Source organism: Trichechus manatus, unplaced genomic scaffold (genome assembly GCF_000243295.1).
Source record: "Trichechus manatus latirostris isolate Lorelei unplaced genomic scaffold, TriManLat1.0 scaffold00238, whole genome shotgun sequence".
NCBI lineage: Eukaryota > Metazoa > Chordata > Mammalia > Sirenia > Trichechidae > Trichechus > Trichechus manatus.
This window is the reverse complement of record NW_004444174.1, coordinates 2386792-2397756: the sequence shown is the minus strand read 5'-3', so window position 1 is coordinate 2397756 and position 10965 is coordinate 2386792. Positions and strand designations below refer to the sequence as shown.

At 37.7% G+C, this 10965-nt stretch overlaps 1 protein-coding gene across 1 annotated transcript in view; it reads left to right on the top strand.

Moving 5' to 3' along the window:
- Positions 1–10208, top strand: part of LRRIQ1 (leucine rich repeats and IQ motif containing 1) — a 235094-nt gene extending 224886 nt beyond the window's left edge. The window contains exon 26 of the mRNA XM_004389266.2: positions 10056–10208. Coding sequence (XP_004389323.2) covers positions 10056–10208 — 153 coding nt within the window. The remainder of the gene's footprint in view (positions 1–10055) is intronic.
- Positions 10209–10965: the final 757 nt, after the last annotated feature.

Here is a 10965-nt window from a genome sequence, read left to right as displayed (position 1 = left end):
GCCATACTTGCTTCTAATGAGCATTCTGGCTGTACTTCTTCCAAGATAGATTTGTTTGTTCTTCTGGAAATCCGTGGTATATTCAATATTCTTTGCCAACACCATGATTCAAAGGCTTCAATTCTTCTTTGCTCTTCCTTATTCATTGTCCAGGTTTCACATGCATATGAGGTGATCGAAAACACTTTAAAGAGGTCTTTTGCAGCAAATTTGCCCAACGCAATATGTCCTTTGATTTCTTGACTGCTGCTTCCATGGGCGTTGATTGTGGATCCAAGTAAAATGAATTCCTTGACAACTTCAATCTTTTCTCCATTTATCATGATGTTGCTTATCTGTCCAGGTATGAGAATTTTTGTTTTCTTTAGTTGAGGTGTATTCCATACTGATGGCTGAAGTCTTTGACCTTCATCAGTAAATGCTTCAAGTCCTCTTCATTTTCAGCAAGCAAGTTTGTGTCATCTGCATATTGCAGGTTGGTAATGAATCTTCCTCCAACCCTGATGCCTCATTCATCTTCATATAGTCCAGTTTCTTGGACTTTTACTTCATCATTTCTAACATTTGCTTTAGCTGCTTTATGTTCAGAGCAAGTTTCAGAGTCTCTGCTGACATCCATTTTGGTCTTTTCTTTCTTTCCCATCTTTTTGCTGATCTTTTGTTTTCTTCATGTATGATGTCCTTGATGTCATCCCACAACTCATCTGGTCTTTGATCATTAAAGTTCAATGTGTCAAATATATTCTTGAGATAGTCTCTAAATTCAGTTAGGATATACTCTTGGTCATATTTTGGCTCTCCTGGACTTGTTTTAATTTTCTTCAGCTTCAACTTGAACTTGCGTATGAGCAACTGATCGTGTGTTCTGCAATCAGTCCTAGGCTTTGTTCTGACTGATTATATTGAGCTTCTTCATCGTCTCTTTCCACACATGTAGTCGATTTGATTCCTATGCATTCCATCCAGTGAGGTCCACATGTGTAGTCAAGATATATGTTGTTGAAAAAAGGTATTTTCAATGAATAAGTCATTGGTCTTGAAGAATTCTATCGTATGATCTCTGGTGTTGTTTCTATCATCAAAGCCATATTTTCCTTCTTTGTTTCTGACTTTCACATTCCAATCACCAGTAATTATCAGTGAATTTTGACTGCATGTTTGATCAATTTCAGACTGCAGAAGTTGGTAAAATTTTTCAATTTCTTCCCCTTTGGCATTAGTGTATAAATATGAATAATAGTCATATTAACTGGTCTTCCTTGTAGGCATATGGATATTATCCTATCGCTGACAATGTTGTACTTCAGTATAGATCTTGAAATGTTCTTTTTGACAATGATTGTGATGTCATTCCTCTTCAATTTGTCATTCGAGGCCTTGTAGACCACATGGTTGTCAGATTCAAAATGACCGATACAAGGATTTTCCCACAGAGCCAACAGAGACAGAAAGCCTTCCCCTGGAGCTGGTACCCTGAATTTGGACTTCTAGCCATCTAAACTGTGAGAGAATAAATTTCTGTTTGTTAAAGCCATCCACTTGTGGTATTTCTGTTATAGGAGCACTAGATAACTAAGACAGAATTTGGTACCAGGAGAGTGGGGTGCTGCTCTAACAGATACCTTTAATGTGGAAGTGGTTTTGGAATTGAGTAATGAGTAGATGCTGGAGAGTTTTCAAGTGCCTAATAGTAAAAGCCTAGATTGCCTTGAAAAAACTGCTGGTGGAATTGTAGACATCAAAGACAATTCTGGTGAGGGCTCAGGAGGAAATGAGGAGAACTATAACAGCAGATACGGCAGTAGTAGAACCAGGAGACCAGCCTGAGATGGTGCAGGAGTTGATCCATGGAGTAAAAGTGCTTATTGCCTTTGGGTAGGAGGCTTCCTGGCAGAGTGGGGTGCCTCAGGGTACTTATCAGTGGAGCTAGGCTTGCCGACCTACAAAGCAAGAGAGCAGAGTGTCTTCTGGCCGAGGTTTACTGGCAGAGTGGGTTGCCTCCAGGCACTTATCGGTAGAACTAAAGAGCTTTGGAACACTTGCCCGAGCAGAGCAGGCATCAGGCCAGTCCAAGAGGCCAGAGGGACCGAGGAGCTGAGAGGCCAAGGAATCAGGAAGCAGAATCTGAAGAAAAAAGGGGCACAGGAAGCAGAGCTGCCTTGATCTCAAAGGGTAGGGCCACAACCTCTGGGGTCTTAAAGGAGGGAACCATGGCTTGTGGGGTCTCAAAGGGTGGGGCCATGGCCTCCTAAGTTTCAAAGAGTCAGATCTTCACCAGCTTGGTTCCAGGATGTGGAGCTGTCTTCCACAAGTGCCAGTGGGATGGGGCCTGATCCACTGCCTAAAGCTGAAGGGGCTGGGCAGCCATGCCCAAGGGGTAGAAGAATGGGGACTGCTGGTGCTGAAGGGGTAGGGTCGCTACTCAGACCGACTAGGAGAATGTGGCCACCCAAATTCAAGGGAGCAGAGTTGTCATTCCAGTGGGCCTGGAAGGTGAAGCTGAAGCCCAGGGCTGAGGATCCTTCACCCAGAATCCAGAGAAAGTGGCCAGCACCCAGAGGCTGGAGGGCCAGACCATTGCCTAAATGGTCTCAGAGAACAGAGAATTATTTTCCAGGCTCGAGAGCTAATGTAATGTGTTCTTCTGACTTGCTTGGTGCCTATTATCTCTTCTTTCCCTTCAGTATCTCCCATTTGTAATGGAAATGTCTACCTTGTGCCTGTTCCACCATTGTACTTTGGAAGCAGATAATGTGTATTCTAGATTTTACAGAGGAAGAGGAATTTTGGCCAGGGGATATTGGACTTAGAGTGGATTTAAAACTTTTGCTATGATACGATGGAGTGAATATGTTTTATATGTGGCAAGGACATGAATTTGGGAGCCAAAGAGTAGAATGTTATGGATTGAATTGTGTCCTCCAAAAATGTGTGTCAACTTGGCTAGGCTATGATTCCCAGTATTGTGTGGTTGTCCTCCATTTTGTGATCTGATGTGATTACCCTATGTGTTGTAAATCCTGACCTCTATGATGTTAATGAGGCAGGATTAGAGGCAGTTATGTTAATGAGGCAATACTCAATCTACAGGTTTAGGTTGTATCTTCAGTCAATCTCCTTTGAGATATGAAGGAGAGAATCAAGCAAAGAGGAGAGGGGCCTCATTAAAACCAAGCAAGAAGGGCCAGGAGTGGAGTGCATCCTTTGGACCCGGGGTCCCTGCACTGAGAAGTTCCTAGACCAAGGGAAGATTGATGACAAGAACCTTCCCTCAGAGCCGACAGAGAGAGGAAGCCTTCTCCTGGAGATGGTGCCCTGAATTTGGACTTCTGGTCATCTAAACTGTGAGAGAATAAATTTCTGTTTGTTAAAGCCATCCACATGTGGTATTTCTGTTATAGCAACACTAGATAACTAGCAGCACTAAATCAGGAATACACAGAGTAACTATACCAAAAAGAATTGGTCGATGTTCAACCATTTCAGGAGGTAGAATATGATCAGGAACCAATGGTACCGAAGGAAGAAGTCCAAGCTGAACTGAAGGCATTGGTGAAAAACAAGGCTCCAGAAATTGATGAAATACCAATTGAGATGTTTCAACAAACGGATGCAGCACTGGAAATGCTCGCTTATCTATGCCAAGAAATTTGGAAGACAGTTACCTGGTCAACTGACTGGAAGAGATCCATATCTATTCCTATTCCAAAGAAAGATGATCCAACCAAATGTGGAAATTAGTGAACAATATCATGAATATCACACACAAGTTAAATTTTGCTGAAGATCATTCAAAAGCAGTTCCAGTAGTACATTGACAGGGAATTTCCAGAAATTCAAGCGAGATTCAGAAGAGGACATGGAACCAGTGACATCATGGCTGATGTCAGATGGATCTTGGCTAAAAGCAGAGAATACCAAAAAGATGTTCCCCTGTGTTTTATTGACTATGCAAAGGCATTCGACTGTGTGGATCATAATAAATTATGGATAATGTTGCAAAGAGTGAGAATCCCAGAACACTTAGTTGTGCTCGTAACAAACCTGTACATGAATCAAGAGGCAGTCATTCGAACAGAACAAGTGGATACTGCGTGGTTTAAAGTCAGGAAGTGTGTGTGTCAGGATTGTATCCTTTCACCATACTTATTCAATCTGTATGCTGAGCAAATAATTGGAGGAAGACTCTTTAACTACCTGCATTATGCAGATGACACAACCTTGCTTGCTGAAAGTGAAGAGGCCTGGAAGCACTTACTGTTGAAGATCACCCCTCAAAGTAAAGAAAACAAAAATCCTCACAACTGGATTAATATGCACCATCATGATAAACAGAGAAAAGATTGAAGTTCTCAAGGATTTCATTTTACTTGGATCTACAATCAACACCCATGGAAGCAGTAGTCAAGAAATCAAAGGATGCATTTCATTGGGCAAATCTGCGGCAAAAGACCTCTTTAAAATGTTAAAAAGCAAAGAGGTCACTTTAAGGACTAAGGTGGGTCTGACTGAAGCCATGGTGTTTTCAGTCACTTCATATGCATGCCAAAGCTGGACAATGAATAAAGAAGACAGAAGAAGAACTGATGCCTTTGAATTACAGTGTTGGCGAAGAATATTGAATATACCATGGACTGCCGAAAGAATTAACAAATCTGTCTTGGAAGAAGTACAGCGAGATGTATTTAGAAGCAAGGATGGTGAGATTACGTCTCACATACTTTGGACATGTTCTCAGGAGGGATCAGTTCCTGGAGAAGGACATCATGCTTGGTAAAGTAGAGGGTCAGCGAAAAAGAGGAAGACCCTCAACAAGATAGATTGAAACAGTGGCTGCAACAATGGGCTCAAGCATAATGAAAATTTTGAGGATGGCTCAGGACCAGGCAGTTTTTTGTTCTTTTGTACATAGGGTCACTATGAGTCAGAACCGACTCGACAGTACCCAACAACATCAATGATAACAACAGATAACTAAGACAGAAGGTAATGTGGATTTTCCCAGCTGACAACTTAAGGAGGGGATATGATTATACAACTGAGTGCTACATGAGATTTCATCACTTTAAATCTGCTGCTTATCAGGCTTGGGGAGGTATGGTGGTTTCTTCCTGAAGCCTAAAAATACCAACAAAAGGGATGATTGGGAAAAACTATAGCCATTTGGGCTGTCCAAAGGACCGTCTCCTCTCAACTAAGGTTATGTAAGATAATATCATTGGGGCAAGGCGGGTGGAGAGAACGCAGGGAACTCTCAGTACTATTTTTTGCAACTTCTATAGGAGTTCAAAAATTACTTCAAAATAAAATATTTTAAAAATGATTGAAATGCATGTTTAAGATCTATGCATTTTTTTATGTAAACTATATCTCTATAAAAGTTTTAATGTGTTTCCCACATCCACGTATGTAACAAAGCACAGGAGGTTAAAAAGTTTTTAAATCCCTCGTATGTCTAGAAATAGTGCAAACAATGGTGTAGTATGTTCATAGTATGTTCAATTCCAACTCACAGCAACCCTATATGACAGAGTAGAACTGCCACATAGGGTTTCCAAGAAGCAGCTGGCGGATCTGAACTATCGATCTTTTGGTTAGCAGCCAAGCTCTTAACTACTGCGCCACTAGTATATGCAATAATTTGTATATTATTTAATCAGTTAAAGTGAATGAACAAAGTCTAGATCTCACAGATATAATGTACAGTGAAAAAAGAAAATTGTAGGAAAAAAGATGCCACTTACGTTAATTTTAATGACAATACTCTAAATTTCTTTGAATATATATGTAGAAAACCTGCAAGGTTAACTTGTAAGGGGACTTCATCTTTATAACATTTTATTTCTCTTTTAAAATATCTGGGTAGTAAGTACACAGATGTTTGTTATTCTGGATGTTATTTTGTATCTTTTTTACTGCTCAAAATACAAATTTTTAAAATAAATATTTAATAAAATCCTTACGAAAAAGGCAGCTTATATATAATGCAGAAAGTAACCTTGGGAAAGGAAAGAGGAACTTCATGTTCTTTATTAAATGAGAGAAAATATCTACTTTTCATTAAGTTCCTAGATGCTTCGAAAGTTCTGTTCCCAGATTCAGACCCTCATTTCATTGTGAAAATATGGGGAAATATTATAAACCTTATAGGTGGGCCTATAAATGATGCCTGTTCAGAAAACAGAGACCTAGGAGAACTCTGAATAATTGCTATTTAATAAACATTTGCTATATAATCAAATATTAATTGTTGTTGTTGTTGTTAGGTGCTATTGAGTTGGTTCCTACTCATAGTGACCCTATGTATAACAAAACCAAACACTTCCGTGTCCTGTGCCATCCTCACAATCATTAGGTTTAAGCCCATTGTTGCAGCCCTGTCAATCCATCTCCTTGAGGGTCTTCCTCTTCTTTGCTGATCCTCTACTTTGCTAAGCATGATATCCTTCTCCAGGGACCGGTCCCTCCTGATAACATGTCCAAAGTATGTGAAATGTAGTCTCACCATCCCTGCTTCTAAGCAGCATTCTGGCTGTACTTCTTCCAAGACAGATTTGTTTGTTCTTTTAGCAGTCCGTGGTATATTCAATATTCTTCCCCAACACCATAATTCAAAGGCGTTAATTCTTCTTTGGTCTTCCTTATTCGTTGTCCAGCTTTTGTGTGCATATGAGGCAGTTGAAAACATCATGGCTTGGGGCAGGTGCACCTTAGTCTTCAAGGTGACATGTATGCTTTTTAACACTTTAAAGAGATCTTTTGCAGCAAATTTGCCCAGTGCAATGCGTCTTTAGATTTCTTGACTACTGCTTCCATGGGTGTTGATTGTGGATGGAAGTAAAATGAAATCCTTGACAATTTCAATCTTTTCTCAGTTTATCATGATGTTGCTTATTGATCCAGTTGTGAGGATTTTTTTTTTTGATGTTGAGATGTAATCCATACTGAAGACTGTGGTCTTTGATGTTCATTAGTAAGTGCTTCAAGTCCTCTTCACTTTCAGCAAGCAAGGTTGTGTCATCTGCATAATGCAGGTAGTTAAGGAGTCTTCCTCCAATCATGATGCCCCATTCTTCTCCATGTAGTCCACCTTCTCGGATTATATGCGCAGCATACAGACTGAATAAGTATGGTGAAAAGATACAACCCTGACACACACCTTTCCTAACTTTAAACCATGCCATATATCCCCTTGTTCTATTTGAATGACTGCCTCTTGATCTATGTACAGGTTCATTATGAGCACAATTAGGTGTTCTGGGATTCACATTCTTCACAATGTTATCCATAATTTGTTATGATCCACACAGTCAAATGCCTTTGCATAGTCAATAAAACACAGGTAAACATCTTTCTGGTATTCTCTGCTTTCAGCCAGGATCCATCTCACATCAGCAGTGATGTCCTTGTTTCCATGTCCTCTTCTGAATCCAACTTAAGTTTCTGGCAGTTCCCTGTCTGTCAGTGTACTGCTATAGCCACTTTTGAATGATCTTCAGCAAAATTTAACTTGCGTGTGATATTAATGATATTGTTCGATAATTTCCACATTTGGTTGGATCACCTTGTTTGGAATGGGAATAAATATGAATCTCTTCCAGTCGGTTGTCCAGGTAACTGTCTTCCAAATTTCTTGGCATAGATGAGTGAGCACTTCCAGGACTGCATCTATTTGTTGAAACATCTCAATTGGTATTCCGTCAATTCCTGGAGCCCTGTTTTTCACCGATGCCTTCAGTGCAGCTTGGACTTCTTCCTTCAGTGCCATGGGTTCCTGATCATATGCTTCCTCCTGAAATGGTTGAATGTTGACCAATTCTTTTGGAATTGGAATATTAGTTAGGAAAGTCTTATCTGACACTAACTGAAGACTGTTTATTGTGTTATAACCATACAAAAACAAAACCAAACCCGTTGCCATCTAGTTGATTCTGACTCATAGCAACTGCCCCATACGGTTTCCAAGGAGGGGCTGGTGGATTCAAACCACCGACCTTTCGGTTAGTAGCAATAGCTCTTAAACGCTGTGCCATCAGGCCTTCGTTACAACCATAGCATTTTAGAATTAAAAGTTAATTGTTGTAGAAGTGTTAATGTTTTCTGTTTGCTTCAGGCTTTATGTATATCCATTTTGTATAGTGTAGAAGAAAATTTTTTTTAATGTTTTCTCTATTTGTTAACACTAAGAGGATGTGGATGATGTTCAATGTAAAAGCCAGTGTTTTCAGAAATAGAATCTGAATATTAATATATATTTGACTGTGCCAGCTACACTGATGGACATATGACTAACCCATTTATGACATTTCTAGGTTTGCATGGACTCTTCCAGCTCGTACCATTTTGAAATTCGTTAAATTTCACTTCTGAAATAAATTGTCTGTTATAATCTGACCTAAATAGTTACTGACATTAACTGTTTCCTATCTTGGATGAAACAAATCTTTGAATGTTAATGACTTAGATGATAATGAGATGTTGGGAAGACAAGTATTCACAAATATTTTCTTGACATGTAGGTAGCATCTTATTTGGGGGACAGTGAGATTTCTACTTCCTAAACACATGTGGTGAAAGTATGCAATCATATTAAAACAAATAAAACTTTTTTTTTTAACTCAAGGCTTATATTTAAAGTGTCTTTGGCTGCAAGACACTTTATGGTTAACATATTTTTCTCACCAAAATGGTGGTACTGCTTTGGAATTTTTCCTATTATTCTTGACTATTAGTTTTCAGCCTTAGTATCGATGGAGGTATTCTAATAAGAACCTTAGATACATACTCTTGTGTACTAACTGAAATAAATAGAAAGAATGTGTAATCTTTTTCATACTAATCACAAGTATAAGTTGGAAGCCAGTTTATTTCATTTTAAACAGTTTTCGACTAAGGTTTTTTGACAATGCAATTTTATCGCTTAGCCAGGTACATCAAAAAGTGACTGAAATTTTAAAATGGCTTCTATTTTGAGTTCAGCAATAGCAACACTTGCTTACTTAGCAATTAGAATTTCATGTGTGTGACGGTGGGAAAAGGTGGGAAGGGGGATGTGAAGGAGAAAGACGAGAATCTGAATATGCAAAAGGATGATTTTTAGGTTCTGGTTCTGTGAGTTTTTGTACCACATCATACGAGGACAGCCTTTTAACCGCAGAGGTTGTTTTATGGCTTTATTTTGCTGTATTTAAATTTTTATCACATTTAACATTAAGGACTATGTTTTCTCACAGGATTTTAAGCATAATGTGTTTAGGTTAAGTCCCAGCTACTCTGAGGCTGCTTTGCTTTCCATCATGGCATTTCCCCTTACTTCCAGGTTGAATCCTGATAAATTCTTACTTAAAGATATTAGACCTTATGCAAAATAATATTTTATAGGAAGGAAGTGATTCTTTCAACTAAAGTTCACTCCAAGAGAGTAATAAAGTTTAAAGGTAATTTTAGATCAGGTATATGATCTAATTCTTATGTCCTTAAAGTATCTTGAAATTTTTATGTATTTACCATGACCCCCAAATTAGACTTAAAGTGTAATATTTTTATATTTATAATCGTTATGATGAGAAGGTGGAGTTGTTCTGTGACTTCATAGTATACAAATATGGGATGAAAGGCATTTCAGGAGATTTTGATGATAAGACTAATACTTATAAGTGGTAAAATATAAATATTTGATAAAATAATCCAATATGACATTTCTAACATTCAATTAAGAATTAAATTATATACTGGTAAATAAATGATGCTAAGATGTTTAAAGTTTCATCAGCTGTCTTTAAGATTGGTTTTCATCACAATTACTGTACTAAAATGTTTTCTTTTGTTGTACAGAATCAAATAGCAAACCTCAATTTTAAAATCGCCTCTTATTTGCAAAAAATGCTTTGACATAGTGCATTTGTTCTGCCTGGGCAGCAATAAAGGATTGTGGTATCATTTTGAAGAAGGTTGTTTGACAGAGCCTATTTGTTTATTTGGGGTAATGTGAGCTGCGTTCAGAAAATGCCATATTTTGTTTCATGATTGTATACATTCTCTTCCATTGCTCCCAGGCAAGACTTGTAAGCAGAGAAGACAGGGATTTAGACCTTTTTTCCATGACCAGTGGAAGTGCTTTGTCTGTGAACAGAGAAAAAAAAAATCAAGCACACAGACACTCAGCAGGATCTTCAAGTAAGTTGTGGTTTCCTTCAGAATTAATTTAGAAATCACAAATGAATTGATGGAACTTAATGCCAACAAGCATTCTTTTACAGATGGGGGTGGGATGCCCACAACCAGAACTGCCCAAGAATGTGTATTTGGATTTTTTTCTCTTTCTTTAAATGCCTTCATTTGATATAAACAAAATTAAATTATTTCTAAAATTAACAGCATCAGTTTTTCTTTTAATTGTATTCTGTGATTCATTTTTTTTCCCGTTGTGGATCATTATTGAGTTCTTTGATCATTTATTTCTAAAAGAAAATTTAAGCTAAAGGTAAAAAGTTGGATTTGTATATCAAAGTAGTGTATTTTGGCTTTTTGTCATTGATTTAATAGATGTTATAGGTAAACTTAATTTTTTAAGGAAACTTTTTTAAAATGCAGAATTTTAGATAATCATATTATACTGTCAAAAAGGCATACTTTTCAAAACTATTCCCATGGAGTAGTTGACAGTTTGATTATGTTTAGTAATAATCACTTTTTATGTTTGTATACCACATCTATCTTTTAATTTGGGGGAGAAAACAGTTCTCTTCAAAAAAGAAATAGATCATGATTTCAACAACAATTACATTGGAACCTGTTTTTTCAAAGTCTTTGTTTAACCTACACCCTAAACATTTTCAAGTATCTTTTAAAATTTTATAGTATAGTAATATAAAATATATTTTATCTGATATCATATATTATTAATTTCCCCCAAGTATATTAAACCTCAAAGTAACTTAAACTTTACTAGAAATACTAGATTAT